General features: G+C 45.4%; 1 protein-coding gene across 1 annotated transcript; it reads left to right on the plus strand.

The window, feature by feature from the left end:
* The first annotated feature begins 685 nt into the window (after positions 1 to 685).
* On the plus strand, positions 686 to 2,355 carry LOC124665426 (probable serine/threonine-protein kinase PBL23). The gene is made up of 3 exons (XM_047202842.1): positions 686 to 1,343; positions 1,452 to 1,843; positions 1,929 to 2,355. Exons 1-3 carry the CDS (start codon positions 686 to 688, stop codon positions 2,235 to 2,237), a joined length of 1,359 nt encoding a protein of 452 aa, XP_047058798.1. The 3' UTR covers positions 2,238 to 2,355.
* Positions 2,356 to 20,601: the final 18,246 nt, after the last annotated feature.

Below are 20,601 nucleotides of genomic sequence, written 5' to 3' on the forward strand. Positions count from 1 at the left end.
ACTCCATGCCTGGCCCGTGGGTAATTAGAGGAAAAAATTGACAAGACCATTATCAGAACTGCCCTAGAAGAAAGGTTCAATATGCAATGATCCTTTGAAATAATGGCGAGCATAATCGTGAGTGCAACAAATGTTGAACCTGCTTACAAAAAATATACATTATTATAATAAATTTTGCATCATTATTTCAAGAGATGTTATAAAAAATGCAAAAATGTTTTGCAATAATTCAAAATGGTAATGTAACAAATCGGTGGTTGTATAACAATTTTCACAACATTTTTTCGTGAAGACATTGCTGCAGATTATTTATTTGGAACAAAAAAAAAGACACTAACAATTACAATAAAAATCGCCAACGATTGCATGATTTTCTATGGAAGATACAGTTTCCAAGATGCAAGTAGACCAATTTCCACCGTTCCAAATTTGGCTTCAGAGGCAGGTCATCATGCGTCCACACTTCCTATATTCTTGGTGCTGAAACTGCGGGCGTCGCATGAGCCAAAAGGAACAGTGCCAAATTTGGGTCGGTGCCTCCAGCCCCAAACAATAAGCAGCACCATTCTCGTCCACATATCCTTCGCCTCGTCGCTGTTGAAGTATCCCACGAAACTCTGCATTCGTGCCCCGCGGATCGGTACGGGAGTGTGTCGCCCGCCACTCTCTCGTCGTCGATCCCGCGATGGGGTTGTTGACGGTGGCCGTGAGGAAATGTAATAGCAAGATGCTCCTCCGCGGCTCCTGCGCCGGCTGTTGCTCTTCATCTCCGTGTGGTGTCCGTGGCAAGGAAAAGGCGTACACGCCCGATAAGCACAAGCGGTGGAGGAAGAACCGGTTCTGGAGGAAGAAGAAGAGGTCCAGCAGGAAGTTCATCGGCGACTGCACCTGCGTCAGCCTCAGCGAGCTCGCCAGGCGCGGCGAGAGCGAAGCCATCGCCGACCTCGTCAACAACATCTCGGCCAAGTCAGACGTTACCAAGCACGTGTATGCGGCGGAGGAGATCCTACGGATCACCACCCAGAACATCCCCAGCCGGGTGCTCACGTTCAAGGAGCTCTCCGAGGCAACCGACAAGTTCAGCTGCAACAACCTGGTCGGTGAAGGCGGCTTCGGAATGGTCTACAAGGGGTACCTCAAAGACACCAAGGAGGTCATCGCCGTCAAGCAGCTCGACAAGGAGGGGTTCCAAGGGAACCGCGAGTTCCTGGTGGAGGTGCTGATGCTCAGCCTCCTGCGCCACTCCAACCTCGTTAAGCTCGTCGGGTACAGCACCGATCTCGACCAGCGGATCCTCGTCTACGAGTACATGCAAAACGGCGCACTCGAGAATCATCTCCTAGGTAATAAGGCCGGCCGGCACCAGATCCAAGCCTTGCACTCCAAGTCTCCAACGTTTGATTGATCACTAGCTAGTTCGTTCACATCGGCTGATCGATTCGATGGTGCAGATCTCCCACCAAATGCCAAGGCACTCCCCTGGCAGACACGGATGAAGATCGCGGTCGGCGCGGCAAAGGGGATCCAGTACCTGCACGAGGTGGCCAACCCGCCGGTGATCTACAGGGACCTCAAGGCGTCCAACATCCTCCTGGACAAGGACTTCAACTGCAAGCTCTCCGACTTCGGGCTCGCCAAGCTCGGCCCCGTCGGCGACCAGAGCCACGTCAGCACCAGGGTCATGGGCACCTACGGCTACTGCGCCCCCGAGTACGCCATGACCGGCAAGCTCACCAAGATGTCCGACATATACAGCTTCGGCGTCGTGCTGCTGGAGCTCATCACCGGGAGGCGAGCCATCGACACCTCCAGGCCGACAGAGGAGCAGGTTCTTATCCACTGGGTGAGTATTATTACAGCAACGAAAACATACGCTCCAATCGAAAACACGCTCCGGCTCACGCGCGGTTAACGTTTGCACTTTGCAGGCGGCTCCTCTCTTCAAAGACAGGAAAAGGTTCGTGAGGATAGCTGATCCGTTGCTGCAGAAGCAGTACCCGGTGAAGGGGCTGTATCAAGCACTCGCGATCGCCTCCATGTGCCTCCAGGAGGAGCCAAGCAACAGGCCCAAGATCAGCGACGTCGTGGACGCGCTCACCTTCCTCTCCGAGCAGAAATTTCATCCTCCACAAGACCGGGAAGCTGGTCACGCGAAGGGCAGAGACTGCAGCACCAATCCTCCCAGAACAGACATGGTTTCTGAGATCAAAGCCGATGATGAAATGAAGCAGAGGTGAGATCAGACGACCATAGACAGGATAATGCAAAAAGGGATCGAGGAGATGCAGCAGGACTATATATCTCTGCTCCCCTCACATTTCTTGTGTACAGTACACCACATAGGCAGGATGTAACAACAAGGGGTCATCTTGACTGATACTACTACCGATTTGTTAGTCAAGACCTCAATTTTCAGCCGCAAAAGACGAATGTTGAGCTGCTGTTTATTCCTGAGTTGTTCAAATGACTCTCATTCATTAGCTTCTAAATCAACATGCAACCGCCATCATTTCCAACTCTTTCTCCATATGCAATCTAATATATATGCTACTTAATAACTTGCGGAATTGTTTGACCCTGTTAGAATAATGAAACAAAAATAATCTATGTTCCAAATAATTCTCGGTGCTAAAGCTGCGGCGTCACATGAGGCGGAAGGAACAACACCAGATTTGGGTCCTTGCTGTCCAGCCTTGAGGGCATGTGCATAAAAATAAGGGTGTGAATACTTCTCTCATAACTAATAACGTCATCATCTCAGTTGCAACCTTCTTTAACCCCACTTGCAACTAAAAATATCTCAGTAGCAACCCAACTTGTATCTTAAGTGCACAAATCACGATGCAAATCTGACGTTATAGGAGTCTATTGAGCACTAGCTTAGCCATCAGTCTACTGAGAACTAGTAATTCCATAAAAATAAGTTGCATCATTCCCGTCCACAGATCCTTCCCCTCGTCGATGTTGAAGTATCCCACCAAACTCTACATTCGTGCCCCACGGATTCGTAAGGGAGTGTGTCCCTCCGCCACTCTCTCGTCGTCAATCTCGTGATGGGCTTGTTGACAATTGCCGCGAGGAAGTGTAACAACAAAACACTCCTCCGCGACGTCTACACCAACAGTTTCTCTTAATTTCCGTGTAGTGTTCGTGGCAAGGAAAAGGCGTACACGCTCGATAAGGACACGCGGTGGATAGAGAACCGGTTCTGGAGGAAGAAGAAGAGGTCCAACAGGAAGTACATCGGTGAATGCGCATGCATCAGCCTCAGCGAGCTCGCTAGGCCTTTTTCTGCCTCCCACTAACCTGTCTCGCTTCATGTGTCCTTAGGACTCCGGAGGTGCAGTGGATCCGGTTCTTGTCAGTGGGAGGACTCCTTTTATGTTGTTTTCCTCGGTCTTTTTAGGCTTTGTGTCCTACTTAGGAAAGTGTGGCCGTGGCGTATCCCGGAAGGTAGAATAAAGTCTTTTGCCTAGCCTCCGTTCCGGTGACACGTTTAGCATCGCCGGAGGGCGTGTGGAGGTTTGTCTCAGGCGGTTCTCACTAGATTTGGTCTATGTTCCTTCTGATCTATTATTCTCTTCATCGGGGATGGCTCTGTTGGGTTGGTCCATTGGGGCCTTAGCACACGACTTCCTCGTATGTCTACTACAATAAGCTCTAGCATGACAAGTTGTGCTTGCCTCCAATGAGGAAGGGGTGACGATGTCGACATGCCTTCGGCTCGTTCGAGTGTTTGTAGTCGCTAGGTGGTCCAAAGACCTTTTTGTAATTTTTATTACTTTTGGCTTTTGTTGTACTACTCTTGAGGATCGGTTGAGTTTTTTTAAAGAGCTCGATATATTTCATGTGAATAATAGCTAAACTTTTGTTTTACTGCTCTTGAGTGTCGCCGAGATGCGCATGCAACAATGGATGTGCGGCCATACAAGAAAGGACCGGATTAGAACGAGGTAATTCGCGATAGGCTAGTGGTGGCACCGATCGACAAGAAGCTAATCCAATACCTACTAAGGTGATTTGGGCATATCCAGCGGAGGTCTCCAAAAGCTCCCGTTAAAAGTGGAATCCTAAAGAGTATGGAGGAGACTAGAAGGGGTAGAGGACGACCAAAGTTGATGTGGGCGAAGGTGATAAAAAGAGACTTGAGGGATGGAATGTACCTAAAGTCTCTGCTCTTGATAGGACTGCATGGAGATCAGCGATCCATGTGTCGGAACTTAGTTACTCGTTTTTTTCTTTCTTTCTTTCTCCTTGTTTTGGTTTTATTTTTTTGTTGGGTTTCATATCTAGCCAAACTAAGTCGGACTATGAATTCAACCCGTCACGGATAAAGGGAGTATTGTTTACTAGGGATTGGCATATAAAGAAATCCACATAACCCCTTATGTATTGTTGGGACACTAAACCCCCTAACTATTAACTGGGACACATTACCCCGTAGGTATGGAATACCAGGCAATTAGGCACCTCACAATGGATTTGGCTATTTTAGGAGCGGTTTTACCCACGTGTACCGGTGCCTAGTGGTATTAGCCATCCTCCGCTTCATACCGTACCTGGTTCGGTTGAATCCTACTCCTCCACTTCGCACTGCACCGCACCGTGATCCTCATGTTCTCCCCCTCGAAATAGGCTTCCGCTCCGCTTTATAAATAAAGCCACACACAACCGAACCGATACAAGGTGATGAAGAGAACCTTTTACAAAGAAGATCAAGGATAAACAAACAAGTACAACAAAAGCCAACACTTGCCACCAAAGCCATCGAAGCGACACCGAGGAGGATCGGAGCTCCACGACGACGCCCCTCCTCCTTCCGCGACGAGGTCCAATGATCGGCACCAGTTCTTAACGATTTGAGGACGAGGTCCTCTCTCACACACCTCGCCTCTCTGCTTCACTCCTCTCTCCCGTGGACGTAGGCGAGGTCCAATACGGGATGATCAGCCGCTCCAATGGACGATTCGAGGGTGATTCTCCATGTAGTGCAGGTTCGTTTTATTTTCTCCAAAGGAGCCACTCTTTTCCCTTGTTCTGTCGAGGATGAACTCCCGTGTAGCTACGGGTTAGATATAAAAAGGTTGGATTTTGATGGATAATTTCGTCAGTGTGATTTGGAATCAATCAGATTTGGAGAAGGATTTATTGTTGTACGCTTAACAAATGTTATTCCAATGATTTTCGACAGTATTCAAATTTGGAGCAACAGTTAGTAATTTTTTGGACTAGCTAGTATCAAACATGAGATGGAACCTTTGTTTCAACATGAGTTCGTTATACTGCCATTCCAATTCTGTGTAGACAATGCTATTTTTTGCGAATAGTGTAAGACAATGCTCTAAATTAATGAACACCAAAGTTTTAAATAGCTGCCATTTTTCGCTAGCTGCCGTTAAATGACTTAGCCCGCTATTTAAAACTTTCATGACCACACAACTATTCCCACCATTATTGACAATTGACAAGAGCATCTCCAGTCGCGTCCCCCAAACCGTCCCCCAAAGGGATTTGGGGCGCGCCGGACAGAAAATGCGTTCCAGCCGCGTCCCCCAAAGCCCTTTTTTGTCCGGCGCGCCCCGATACGGTGTCCGGCGCCCCGAGCCCGTCCCCGTCCCACAGGGGACGCACCGGGGACGCCGGACACAACGAAAAGCGAGGCGGGGAGTGGCGGGGCCGACCCGTCAGCGGCACAGGGAAAATTCGTCTCACACTCCCGCCAAATCCCGCCGCTCCCGCCAAATCGCGCCTATACCGCCGCGCATTTCAGGCCTCCCAAAACATATCCCGCCGCCGATTCATTTATCCTATCCCGCCGATTTGTTTCTCCCTCCCGCCGTCCACCCGCCGTCCACCCGCCGGCGCTACCCTCTCCACATGGCGCCGCCGACAGCCCCAAAAAGATGGCGAAGAAAGCGGCCAAGAAGCCGCCGGGCAATGGGACGAAAGGGGCGACATCGCCGTTCACGAGGCCGCGGAAGGCGCCGGCTTTGAAGAAGAAGCCTGAAGGATGGACCGACGATCAATGGAAGCAAGATTGCCTGCGCCGGAAGCTATCGACGGCGGAGCAGAAAGGACGGAGGGCGGCGGAGCTGGAGAAGAAGGCTCTGGCGGCGCACCAGCACCAGCACATAATCTCCCGCGACAAGAAGGCCGACCAAAGGTGGGCCGAGCTGCTCAAGAGGCAAGAGGAGAAGCTGGAGCTCAAGAAACGCAGGGACGACATGTCCCTGCTGAGAACGTCGACAGAGGGAATGTCTCCCCGGACGCGAGCGGCGCACAACTTCTTCAAAGGCCAGATCCTCGACGACATCGAAGCCAAAATGGCGGCGGCGGACGCGGCGGCCCTGGCAGCGGCATCGGCGGCAGCGGCAGTGCAGCAAGAGCAGGCTGACGCGTCTTCTACTGCTACACCTGCGTCGGCCTCTGCGTCGGCCACGGAGCAGACGCACCATGCACAGGAACAGGCAGATCGCGACGAGGTCATCGTGCTCGACGGGCCTGCGTCGACTCAGGATACGACGCCGTCGCCCAACCCCTTCCCCTTCTTCTAATTTGCATGCACCACCGGTCTGTAATATGATCGCGCGCCCAGTACTTTGATCGATCGCCGCTACTCTGATCGCGACGAATCGGCGGGAACGATCTCTTTTGAATGCATCTATTTGAATTTCTGATTGGGGGCGGCGTTTGGGGGACGTGGCTGGGGAGCGACGTCCCCCAAACGCGGCACGAACAAAACACGTCCCCCAAACGCTCGATCCGGCGCGGTTTGGGGGACTGTTTGGGGGACGCGACTGGAGATGCTCCAAGTACCAAATTTTTGGTGGCCAATTCTTTTAGTTTGCCATGCTAAAATTTTGAAACTCTTTTGTTTCTAGATATGGGCCGTACTAAAATTTGCAATGTTTACTTATACCATATGGGTCGTACTAAAATTTACATTTTTTTCTTTTCGTTTTTTGTAGAACGGAGAGTTTCTGCGTTCAATTTCATTACCATGGCAAGTTGAAGTATGCTGAAAAGGATTGGCAATACATAGGTGGAAAGTTTGGCATGCCAATTTCCCGTTTGTCATTGGCAGAATTGAAGAGTCACCTTTCTGATCATATTACTCCCCCCGATTCGTATTACTTGACGCTAATACAGATGCATCTAGACACATTTTAGTTATAGATACACCTACTTTAGCATCAAGTAAAATGGATTGGAGGAAGTAGCATTGCTGATGAAGATTTGCAGCAGGCAAGTCTGCATTGGAGACTAATTCAAAAGCTCAATTGCAATTGCTTGTGTACTCTTTATGAAAACTAGATTTTGATGCGCGCCTTGGCGCGCGACCCCGGTATTTCGCACCGGTGATCATTTTGTAATAAACTTCATAATAAGTTGAGAAAAACACTATGTTAGCATTATACAAATCGGTAATGTTTAGGAGTAGGTCAATTAAAGGTGAGTAGTAAGCAGTTTCCATAGACATTAAAAAGTACATCTCATATAATATGAATTCATTATCCAAGGATAGAAAATCAACTTCAACAAATAATTTTAGCTGAGACTATCTAAGTAATCTATTTTCTATGAATGATTGTATAATTGTAATATGGATCTTGTTCAAAATATATATAGTAGAGCTCTATCCTTATTTGCACCAGAACGTCCATAGGAATATATACAGTTGCAATATGGATTTTTGTTGGCACACGACCCCCCGTTTTTTTGTCTCGCCGCTCAGCAGGTGCACGCAACATCGAGCAATCCCACTGCACTGACGACCACTCATCAGGAAAACAATGGTTGGCCTTGAAGTACAAAAAAATGTCAAGCATAAATCGCCTAGTTATTTCTGATATTTTTCACTTCAGGCCAAAATGGTATTTAATGAGCTTGTGAAAGATGAGATCAATTTATACTTTTTCAAGATTGATCTCATACACACTGTAAGAAAATATCAATGGGGTATGCAAATAGAATACATCTGCCATACACCATTATTAGTTTGCACAAATTTAAACATTGTCCACATCGGAGTGCGTCTTGACACCATCCGTATTTCAAATGATCAATTGTTGGGTAGATGAAATTTTGAGATAAGTATAGTATCAAGATGAAAACGTAAGCTCGGTAGACAAAAGCTGAAAGCTCTGTAATAATCATTTGCTAAGTAAATGTAGAGAAAATTATGAGGGGCACTAACCTTATGCAGGTTAAGCACTAACACATTAGTATTCACTTAGATGGTAAACTGATCCTAATTTTAAGTGGCATGTATATTCTACCAACACATGAGAGTCTTACTACCATAATAGCATAGTCGATGGCTAGAGCACCACCAGATAAACAACCATAACTTAAGGAGGCATAGGCTATTACACACAATAAAAGAAATGCCAGGGAGAAACGCAGGTAGCCATTTAATTATAAATACTGAGCCTTAGGGAGGACAAGCTCTAACCACCCTCGGCACATTCTACAGCAGGAATAAATATCACACAAGTTAAACTATCCTATTGGTGCATGCCCCATGTAAATGTAAATATATTTTTCACCCTGAAATCATGTAAAAAAATGGCTCTAACAACCTTTTATCTACTGTTTCAAGTTTTATAGAAACCAAAAGGCCAAATGGGCATGATCCGCTGCAATTAAATGTTGGCAACTACAGTTCTTCTGGTACCTAGAAACATGGATACGTTAAATCTAACAGCAGAAACAACATTTGTGAGTGAAAAAATATCTAGTACTTACTGAAACCCATAGGTACATAAAACAATGAACTGCATAAATTTCAAACCTGTTTTATGATTGACAAACGAAGGACACCTGCAAATCTGGATGGTAGTTGTAGAAAAACATGTAGCCACTTCAGATCACCAATGTCTTGGATCCTTGGCTGAAACCATATCATCCCAAAATTAGCAGCTCCAGATCATCTCCCACGGTATTGATTCAATAAACCAAGAGTAAAACATAATGTGAGTGCTCAAGTTTGGTTGAGTTGGAGTGAAGCTCAAGGGTGATGCATACCTAACATGTATCCATGTCTTGGGAGTGCCAGTGGAATTTGCACCGTGGTTGGTTTCCTCAATACCTTGTGCGCCGGTTGGCAGGGATGGAGGGAGAGCAGGCTAAAAACTGCAAGAAATCCACAATACCTTGTGAGCCTACTGGCAGGGATGGAGGGAGAGCAGGCCAAAAACTGCAAGAACCACGCAAGCGCATGCCTACAAACATGAAAAAATAATAGCTCTAACGTGAGCAAATATAAATGAAAAAATAATAGGAACAATGGCTAGAAAAAATATGCACGACATTACATTACATTCCATTGCTATATATCACTAACTAATGTTTGTCCAGCCACATAAAAACTTCAAAACCTATGGCACCAACATTCATACATGCCATTATCCGGGGGCCTTGGGTCATTATAATGTATTGTTTGATTTATCTTACAACCCTCTTCCGGTATATGGAAAGGATGCATAAGGAACATTATTAGCTAACTGGTTATCAAGTATTTTCATTTATATTGCCATCCATGAGTATTTAGTAGTCACCACAATATGTTTAATGAAATGATCATAAGAGGTTCATATATGTCAGAATAGAGGTATCTGGACAACCGTTAGGCATATAATCTAGTGTAAGGATGGGTATAATCGATTGGGAATCAACAATATACATGATCTCCTCAACTAACCTTATGCGACCATATTGTTCACATGAAGAAAGGGTAGCTATGTGAATTCTGAAGTAAAAAATCAGTAACACGGAAATAGAAGTAGAAAAATAGTGAAAACCCGTACCAATCAGGTTCATTGGTGACAGATAAAATACCTCAGCGACATCAAAGGTGGGGTTTGCCACATGAATCATTACCATGGATACCAGACTGCAGTATGTGCCCCTTCGGGATCTTGGGTACCTTCCTATTCTTCCATCGGCTTTGGGTTCCTTGTGTGACTAAGCTGCGGGTCGATATGAAGAATACATTAATTAATAAAAAAATTGTACTGAAAGTAATTGATACAAATGCTACCAGCGCCTAGTGGCAGCTTGTTTTTCCCCTTTCTTTAGCTAGCAGAACTGTTTTATATCTATCGTCATCCTAATTACAACCTTTTATCTACTGTTTCAAGTTTTATAGAAACCAAAAGGCCAAATGGGCATGATCCGCTGCAATTAAATGTTGGCAACTACAGTTCTTCTGGTACCTAGAAACATGGATACGTTAAATCTAACAGCAGAAACAACATTTGTGAGTGAAAAAATATCTAGTACTTACTGAAACCCATAGGTACATAAAACAATGAACTGCATAAATTTCAAACCTGTTTTATGATTGACAAACGAAGGACACCTGCAAATCTGGATGGTAGTTGTAGAAAAACATGTAGCCACTTCAGATCATCAATGTCTTGGATCCTTGGCTGAAACCATATCATCCCAAAATTAGCAGCTCCAGATCATCTCCCACGGTATTGATTCAATAAACCAAGAGTAAAACATAATGTGAGTGCTCAAGTTTGGTTGAGTTGGAGTGAAGCTCAAGGGTGATGCATACCTAACATGTATCCATGTCTTGGGAGTGCCAGTGGAATTTGCACCGTGGTTGGTTTCCTCAATACCTTGTGCGCCGGTTGGCAGGGATGGAGGGAGAGCAGGCTAAAAACTGCAAGAAATCCACAATACCTTGTGAGCCTACTGGCAGGGATGGAGGGAGAGCAGGCCAAAAACTGCAAGAACCACGCAAGCGCATGCCTACAAACATGAATAAATTGACTCTTTCAATATAAAGAAGCAGTTCATATGTGACCAAATAGAACATAGATTTTTCAAGCTCTTTCATGATATACAAACAAGATCTGTAGATAAACACAAATATTTCTGAAAAGCTACCATATGTACATATTCAATTTGCAACTATTTCTCAAAAGCAGACAGAACCAATCACGACCAGGTAGCAACCAATATGATGGGTGGAGTAATATACTGCAGGTTCTGGCTAGGGTCAGGTAGACTGCCATGTGCTCCCTGTCCTTTCAATTCTCCTACGCATTGAGCAATAACCAAGCGGTGAATCAATTCGATTCCAGCCCCGTGAACAATAGAATATCTAGATCCAACAGGAAATTAAAGAAAAAAAGGCTTTACCTTCAGCTGTCACCTCATGTGGAGTACCGACACTCTCCTCCGGGCGACAAGACATCGCGTGGTAGCAGCTCCAGGAATAGACGGCGCTACTGCCACGGGCCGCCGTTCCGCCGGCGGGATCGACGTCGAGGGCTCGACCTCGTGGCGCAGCAGCCCGTGCTCCTCCCGCCGGACGGGCTTGGCGTCGTGGCGCAGCAGGTCGTGGTCCTCCCGGCGAGCGCCGCAAAGGAGGAACTCCGTCCGCCGCCATCACCGCCTTTGCCGCCCTCATCTTGCCGCTGCACGATGAAGATGGACGTGGCTGGAGGAACCGGTCCCCAGCCGGCTGTCGCGCTTGACGATGAGAGTGGTGAAGGCATGGGGAGGGGAGAGGGGTGGAGGAGAAGGAAGGTGGCGGCAGTGGGAGCTGGGAGGAGGAGGGGATTGGGCATGGGGAACACTGGAAGAGGCAGGGGATTGGGGAGTTGGACTGCGTGACATGATTGGGGGGCTGGTGGCGAAAGGCCTATGCTACCCCTGCAGATGGATATTTTTCCAGGGGCTAATGCCACGCTTAACCAAACCAAATCCCACCCACAGCGACTGACGAGCGGACCCGATCGAAGGTGGGACCCGCGAGCAGTCTCAGGCGGGTAACACACAGCCGTTGCATGGCTTAATCTAGCAGAAGGACCAACGGGAAAACGCCAATGCGCTCTGAGAGCCAACCAACACGCTCGCTCTCAGCTCGGAATGCACGGACGTGATGTGCCTGATAGGAAGATCCGACGGTGCAAAAGCTCAATTCGCTGTGAATCCCCCTATGGGGGGCATCGTTTATACCTTTAGATACAATAGTGAACTCAATGGCTAGGCATATGCTAAGAGTTGTAGATGGTTATGTTGAGAACTATGCAACGATGCCACCCAATGTCACTATTGATAGTGAAGAAGAAAATGGAGTTGACCACCAAGAAATTTCCCAAGAAGAATTACAGAAATGAGACTTGAATCAGTGCAAATATGGGATTGGAACAAACTGTAGGAAGTGCAGAAATGAGACTTGAACCACATTATGCAGATATGGGACTGGAACAAACTATAATAAATGCAGATATGAGACTTGAACCAAAGTATGAAGAACTAAGGAAATTAATAAAATTGTCAGTCATGAGGGCAACAATGCAGGACACGGGAAAGGAAATTAAAGAAAAGTTGCAGTTGAATGAGAAGTGAAGATACCTTGGATATTGACTGCACAGAGTCAATGAATAATCCCAGAGGCAAAAGACAAAATGTGTGCAAGGCATATATATATGTATTGGAGAAAGTTGCAAAAAGACAAACTGTTCCAAAGATTGTTTTGGGCTTGTGCTAAATCAAGTGACAAGATTTAGTTCAACTCAAGTAGGGCCAAGCTGGCACAAAAAACACCAGAAGGTGCAAAGGATATGATGAAAACAGCTCCTGAACATTGAGCATTTTTCAGGCTTGGTTTTGACTGTGTTTCTGTTGAAAATAATCCATGTGAGTCGTTTGATAATGCTATTATAAGAGCAAGATTCTATCCAACAATTTCTTCAATAGAAATCATTAGGAGAAAGGTGATGGTTAGAATTGCAGAGAATAATGCAAAGTTAGAAGGTTGGTCTGGTATAATATGACCCAACATATTCAAGAAACTGAAGCTAAATCATCAAATGTAAGCAAGGTATTGTATAATGGAACTAAATGATTTGAGGTTGAGCAAGGGGGCCACAGAAGGTTCAATGTGAACTTGGAAAGATTTACTTGCAACTGCAGATATTGGGATTTAACTCATTCATCGTGTTGCCATGTTATTAGTGTTATATACACACTGAACAAACAATTGGATGGTTTCATTGCACCTTGCTAGAAGATTGATCTACATGACCAGGTATACAACCATGTATTGCAACCAGTCGAGGGGAAAGAGAGCTAGACAATAGCTACAAACCATAGGCCTTTTCCACTGAGTTGCCAAGAAAATGCTAGGAAGGAAAAAAAATAGAGAGAAGAAGAGAAGAGCAAGAAGAACTAAAAGGCAAAAAATTATCAAGAAAAGTTTGCATAGTTATATGCTCATCATGTGGAGGGTAAAACTATTACTAAAAGAAGTGCACAAGTAATCCAGATGTTGTGAGGGAACATGCCCACAACAATAAAGCAAACAATAGAAATAGGGAAAAAAACAAGATAAAGTAGCAACCCAGGTTAGTTTCGGAGTAATATGCTTTCCGCGATAAATTTTGTTCTCTATTTTCAGCTTCTTATATGACTCCTAAAATATTTATTACAAGAATCTACTTCTAGTTCTCAGCAGCAACCAAAAGTGCATGGCCAGATGCTAGATACACACACAATATGTTGAGAAGCATGCTACAACTAATAAGAAGTCTCCATTGCCCAGTAGCATCATTCGTCGCCCGAAGCCGGAGGTGAAGGTGAAGGATGAGCATGTCAATGCCACCGCGAAGATGGCGGCGCTCATCCTCCGGCAACGCCTCAATGCCAGCTACGACGACCCCGAAGGCACACTGAAATTCAATACCGCATGGATGGAGTCGCACAACGATCACACCGCATGGGCAGGGAAAATCGACGATGTCATCGCCATGTCCATCCGCGACTCCGGTAGGCCAACAAAGCAGGTCCTAGCGGCGCGGTGGAGGACAAGCCCGCCACCTGACCCCCTTGGGCCGCGGCAAGCAGAACGTTGTCACCAAATCCGACCACAACTTCTTGCAGTACTACGACCGCAGCGGCTGTCATAGGCGCCGCTAGATTCAGTTTAGGTTCAAGTTTGAATGAATCTCATTCAAATCTTTGTAATATATACGATATTTGAATCAAATCTTGTATTTTCATTCGAATTTATTTATGGGTAGCTAATCCATTCTTCCTCCTTTTGTTCATCACTCTCCTCCTCTTTTCATCTAATGAGCTTTCAGGCTCAGCCATTTCTTTTTCCACAGGTTCCTGCAAATTGTGGGTACATTCTTGTGCATGACTGAGTCTCTCTTTATAATCAATGATATAACAGTTATTGCTGAAATTTTCTATGCAATAATCATGGATCGAAGAGATCATATCTGGAAGTTTATTACAAGCAACATAGGTTTCATAATTTTCAGACATGAAGGATTCTATTTCAGAAGATCCCGTAAATAAGACAAATTGTTCTACTTCTTCAAATCTCAGATGAATATAGTTATTTCAATGATAGTTCATAATTAAAACTTCTTTACTAAAGCCACATTGAAATTTAAGAAGTTTAGTATTGATACGTCTCAAACGTATCTATAATTTCTTATGTTCCATGCTACTTTTATGATGATACTCACATGTTTTATACACACTTTATGTCATTATTATGCATTTTCCGGCACTAACCTATTGACGAGATGCCGAAGAGCCGATTCTTGTTTTCTGCTGTTTTTGGTTTCAGAAATTCTACAAAGGAAATATTCTCGGAATTGGACGAAATCAACGCCCAGGGTCTTATTTTTCCACGAAGCTTCCAGAAGACCGAAGGGATTACGAAGTGGGGCGACGAGGCGCCGCCACCATAGGGCCACGCGGCCAGAGGGGGCCCGCGCCGCCCTATGGTGTGGGCCCCTCGTCAGCCCTCCAACCCTGCCCTTCCGCCTACTTATAGCCTTCATCGCGAAAACCCCAGTACCGAGAGCCACGATACGGAAAACCTTCCAGAGACGCCGCCGCCGCCAATCCAATCTCGGGGGATTCAGGAGATCGCCTCCGGCACCCTGCCGGAGAGGGGAATAATCTCCCGGAGGACTCTTCATCACCATGATCGCCTCCGGATTGATGTGTGAGTAGTTCACCCCTGGACTATGGGTCCATAGCAGTAGCTAGATGGTTGTCTTCTCCTCATTGTGCTATCATGTTAGATCTTGTGAGCTGCCTATCATGATCAAGATCATCTATTTGTAATGCTACATGTTGTGTTTGTTGGGATCCGATGAATATGGAATACTATGTCAAGTTGATTATCAATCTATCATATATGTGTTGTTTATGTTCTTGCATGCTCTCCGTTGCTAGTAGAGGCTCTGGCCAAGTTGATACTTGTGACTCCAAGAGGGAGTATTTATGCTCGATAGTGGGTTCATGCCTCCATTGAATGTGGGACAGTGACAGAAAGTTCTAAGGTTGTGGATGTGCTGTTGCCACTAGGGATAAAACATCAATGCTTTGTCTAAGGATATTTGTGTTAATTACATTACGCACCATACTTAATGCAATTGTCTGTTGTTTGCAACTTAATACTGGAAGGGGTTCGGATGATAACCTGAAGGTGGACTTTTTAGGCATAGATGCATGCTGGATAGCGGTCTATGTACTTTGTCGTAATGCCCTGATTAAATCTCATAGTAGTCATCGTGATATATGTATGTGCATTGTTATGCCTTCTCTATTTGTCAATTGCCCAACTGTAACCCAACATGCTATTTCTTATCGGAGAGACACCACTAGTGAACTGTGGACCCCGGTCCATTCTTTACATCTGAAATACAATCTACTGCAAACTCTGTTCTTTACTGTTCTTCGCAAACAAACATCATCTTCCACACTATACATTTAATCCTTTGTTTACAGCAAGCCGGTGAGATTGACAACCTCACTATTACGTTGGGGCAAAGTACTTTGATTGTGTTGTGTAGGTTCCACGTTGGCGCCGGAATCCCTGGTGTTGCGCCGCACTACACTCCGCCACCAACAACCTTCACGTGTTCCTTGACTCCTACTGGTTCGATAACCTTGGTTTCTTATTGAGGGAAAACTTGTTGCTGTACGCATCACACCTTCCTCTTGGGGTTCCCAACGGACGTGTGTCTTACACGCCATCAAGACAGTTTTCTGGCGCCGTTGCTGGGGAGATCAAGACACGCTGCAAGGGGAGTCTCCCACATCCAATCTCTTTACTTTGTTTTTGTCTTGCTTTACTTTACTTTATTTACTGCTTTGTTTGCTCTTTATATCAAAAACACAAAAAAATAGTTGCTAGATTTACTTACTGTCTTGTTTGCTCTATATTAAAAACACAAAAAAATTAGTTACTTGCATTTACCTTATTTAGTTTGCTTTATTTACTACTGCTAAAAATGAGTAATCCTGAAGTTGAAGTCCGTTCGTTTAAGCAACAAGGGGGAGAAAGTTTTAAAGATGCTTGGTATAGAATTAGTGATGCTCATCATAGGTGCACTAAGAAACACTCCACTATTATCCTACTTAGGAACTTTTATGTTGGTATCTCTAGCTGGAATAGGTATGTTCTTGATACTCTTGCGGGAGGTAATTTCCTAGGCACTCCTGTTTTAGAAGCCAGTTGCATTATTGAGAGTCTAGTTGGAATACCACCTGTTAATGAAGATAAAATTGAAATCTCTCTTGAAGATGTCATGAAAAAGTTGGAGGCCATAGAGAAAAATCTTCCAAGTGTTGAGACTAAATTGGGAATATTACTTAATAACACTGATAAACTTGATAAAACTCTAAGTGGAATCAATGAGAGAATTGCCGTTTTAGAAACTTGTGCTACTCATGATAATCGAACCCATAGGATTAGTGAACTTGAAGAAGCTATGGGAACCTTGGGTTCAACTTTTTCTTCTCTTAAGTTTAAGGAGAAAGCTTATGTGGGTAAGGAGCAAAAGTTCATGTATGTCTCTAAAGTGCCTAAGCCAAAAAACTATTATAGGCCTAAAATTGACAAAGCCCTTAGCACCACTATGGATGATGGAGCACCTAAGACACCTATTGTGACAAATTGTGAAAATTATGATGTTGATGCTTCATCTCTTGATAATAATTGATTCACACTTTCTACGCCTAGCTGAAAGGCGTTAAAGAAAAGCGCTTATGGGAGACAACCCATTATTTTACTTCTGCACTTTTGTTTTATATTTGAGTCTTGGAAGTTTTTACTACTGTAGCAACCTCTCCTTATCTTTATTTTATTGCATTTTTGTGCCAAGTAAAGTCTTTGATAGTAAAGTCAATACTAGATTTGGATTACTGCGCAGAAACAGATTTCTTACTGTCACGAAATTGAGCAGCCCCTTCTGTAGGTAATTTAGAAAAATCTGCTAATTTACGTGCGTGATCCTCAGATATGTACACAACTTTCATTCAATTTGAGCATTTTCATCTGAGCAAGTTAAGTGCCCCAGAAAAATTCGTCTTTACGGACTGTTCTGTTTTGACAGATTCTGCCTTTTATTTCGCATTGCCTGTTTTGCTATGTTTGATGGATTTGTTTGTTCCATTAACTTTCAGTAGCTTTGTGCAATGTCCAGAAGTGTTAAGAATGATTATGTCACCTCTGAATTTGTGAATTTTCAATTATGCACTAACCCTCTAATGAGTTTGTTTTGAGTTTGATGTGGAGGAAGTTTTCAAGGGTCAAGAGAGGAGGAGGATACAATATGATCAAGAAGAGTGAAAAGTCTAAGCTTGGGGATGCCCCCGTGGTTCATCCCTGCAATTTTTAAGAAGACTCAAGCATCTAAGCTTGGGGATGCCCAAGGCATCCCTTCTTCATCGACAACTTATCAGGTCGCTTGTCGAGGGTACTCCTCGGCAATGCCCTCCGATTGGGGCTTAGGGTTGATGGAATCCTGCAAGCTGACACGAGACATCGGTTCACAGACAAGCGGGGAGAGCGATTTACCCAGGTTCGGGGCCCTCGATGAGGTAAAACCCTTACGTCCTGCCTGTCTGTTCTTGATTATGAAGATGTTGGGTTACAATGGGGTGCCGAATAGTTCGGCTGAGATCTCGTTGAGATGGCTAAGTGCTATGGTGACCTAGCTCTAGGCTTTTGGTGGCTAAGGTTGCTAAGGTTGATTGTGTCCCTCGGCAGCCCCTCTCCTGGCCTTTATATAGGAGGCCAGGTCTCAAGAGGTCTAACCGAGTACGACTAGGTTTACAGTAGTTTTTAAATCTAATCCTTCCTTGTTTGGCTGCTTCTTCATCTTGCCCGTCAAGGAATCTTCCAATGCGCCATCCAGGTGGCCCGTCTTGCCTCCAAGCGCCTTCATGGGCCTCCAAGTAGTTAATACAGGATAGGACAATGTCGGTTACCCGAAGGGTAATACCCACGTCAGTAGCCCCCGAGTGTCTAGCCGAACATCGTTCGGGTAGAGACTGAAGCATGTCTTCTTATGATGTTCTTTTCCTTGATTGCCCTTGTTCATCTTGAATCAGCATCATCTTCTTATGTCGGGTGCGCGTCAGCGCTCCCGATGGGAGTAGCCCCCCAGTCTAGGTACGGATGCTTGTAATCCGTGCGTAGACTCAAGTTGTTCTACTCTGCCGAAGTTTTTCTGCGAGTCTTCACAGGTCATCCGATATATTTTCCGCATTCAAGGGATGATAAGTAACGTGCCCAACTTTTGTTGGTTAACTGCCGATGGCAAAACAATGTTACCCTACACAGAATCAAGTCCCCGGGCATGATCCTGGAGTGCAAAAAAGTTATGTCGGGTGCGCATCACGCGCTCCCGATGGGAGTAGCCCCCGAGTCTGGGCGCGGGTGCTTGCAACCGAGTGCAGACTCGAATGGATTTTTCTTCAATCCTCTTTTCCTTCGACTCCTTATTCTGTCGGGTGCGCGTCAGCGCTCCCGATGGGAGTAGCCCCCTGATTGCGCGTAATTAACACGTCCGTTGGGAACCCCAAGTGGAAGGTATGATGCGCACAGCAGCAAGTTTTCCCTCAGAAAGAAACCAAGGTTTATCGAAACAGGAGGAGCCAAGAAGCACGTTGAAGGTTGATGGCGGCGGAGTGTAGTGCGGCGCAACACCAGGGATTCCGGCGCCAACGTGGAACCTGCACAACACAATCACGGAACTTTGCCCCAACGTAACGAGTGAGGTTGTCAATCTCACCGGCTTGCTCGTAACAAAGGATTAGATGTATAGTGTGGATGATGATTGTTTGCAAAGAACAGTAAAACAAGTATTGCAGTAGATTGTATTCAATGTAAAAGAATAGGACCGGGGTCCACAGTTCACTAGAGGTGTCTCTCCCATAAGATAAATAGCATGTTGGGTGAACAAATTACAGTTGGGCAATTGACAAATAGAGAGGGCATGACCATGCACATACATGATATGATGGGTATAGTGAGATTTAGTTGGGCATTACGACAAAGTACATAGACCGCTATCCAGCATGCATCTATGCCTAAAAAGTCCACCTTCAGGTTATCATCCGAACCCCTTCCAGTATTAAGTTGCAAACAACAGACAATTGCATTAAGTATGGTGCGTAATGTAATCAATAACTACATCCTCGGACATAGCATCAATGTTTTATCCCTAGTGGCAACAAGCACATCCACAACCTTAGAACTTTCCGTCACTCGTCCTAGATTTAATGGAGGCATGAACCCACTATCGAGCATAAATACTCCCTCTTGGAGTTAAGAGTAAAAACTTGGCAGAGCCTCTACTAATAATGGAGAGCATGCAAGATCATAAGCAACACATAGGTAATAGATTGATAATCAACATAACATAGTATTCTCTATCCATCGGATCCCGACAAACACAACATATAGCATTACAGATAGATGATCTTGATCATGTTAGGCAGCTCACAAGATCCGACAATGAAGCACATAAGGAGAAGACGACCATCTAGCTACTGCTATGGACCCATAGTCCAGGGGTGAACTACTCACTCATCACTCCGGAGGCGACCATGGCGGTGAAGAGTCCTCCGGGAGATGATTCCCCTCTCCGGCAGGGTGCCGGAGGCGATCTCCTGAATCCCCCGAGATGCGATTGGCGGCGGCATCTCTGGAAGGTTTTCCGTATCGTGGCTCTCGGTACTGGGGTTTTCGCGACGAAGGCTTTAAGTAGGCGGAAGGGCAGGTCAGGGGGCCACACGAGGGCCCCACACGCCAGGGCCGCGCAGCCAGCTCCTGGGCCGCGCCGCCCTGTTGTGGCGGCGCCTCGTGGCCCCACTTCGTAAGTCCTCCGGTCTTCTGGAAGCTTCGTGTAAAAATAGGCCCCCGGGCGTTGATTTCGTCCAATTCCGAGAATATTTCCTTACTAGGATTTCTGAAACCAAAAATAGCGAAAACAACAGAATCGGCTCTTCGGCATCTCGTTAATAGGTTAGTGCCGGAAAATGCATAAATATGACATAAAGTATGCATAAAACATGTAGATATCATCAATAATGTGGCATGGAACATAAGAAATTATCGATACGTCGGAGACGTATCAGCATCCCCAAGCTTAGTTCCTGCTCGTCCCGAGCAGGTAAACGATAACAAAGATAATTTCTGGAGTGACATGCCATCATAACCTTGATCATACTATTGTAAGCATATGTAATGAATCCAGCGATCAAAACAATGGTAATGACATGAGTAAACAAATGAATCATAAAGCAAAGACTTTTCATGAA

Source organism: Lolium rigidum, chromosome 6 (genome assembly GCF_022539505.1).
Source record: "Lolium rigidum isolate FL_2022 chromosome 6, APGP_CSIRO_Lrig_0.1, whole genome shotgun sequence".
NCBI lineage: Eukaryota > Viridiplantae > Streptophyta > Magnoliopsida > Poales > Poaceae > Lolium > Lolium rigidum.

What these genes read in the sequence shown, in the direction of transcription:
- LOC124665426 (XM_047202842.1), top strand. Translation starts at nt 686, where the DNA reads ATGGGGTTGTTGACGGTGGCCGTGAGGAAATGTAATAGCAAGATGCTC. An exon ending in ACTCGAGAATCATCTCCTAG is followed by an intron (nt 1,344 to 1,451) that starts GTAATAAGGCCG and finishes TCGATGGTGCAG; the next exon opens with ATCTCCCACCAAATGCCAAG. An exon ending in AGCAGGTTCTTATCCACTGG is followed by an intron (nt 1,844 to 1,928) that starts GTGAGTATTATT and finishes TGCACTTTGCAG; the next exon opens with GCGGCTCCTCTCTTCAAAGA.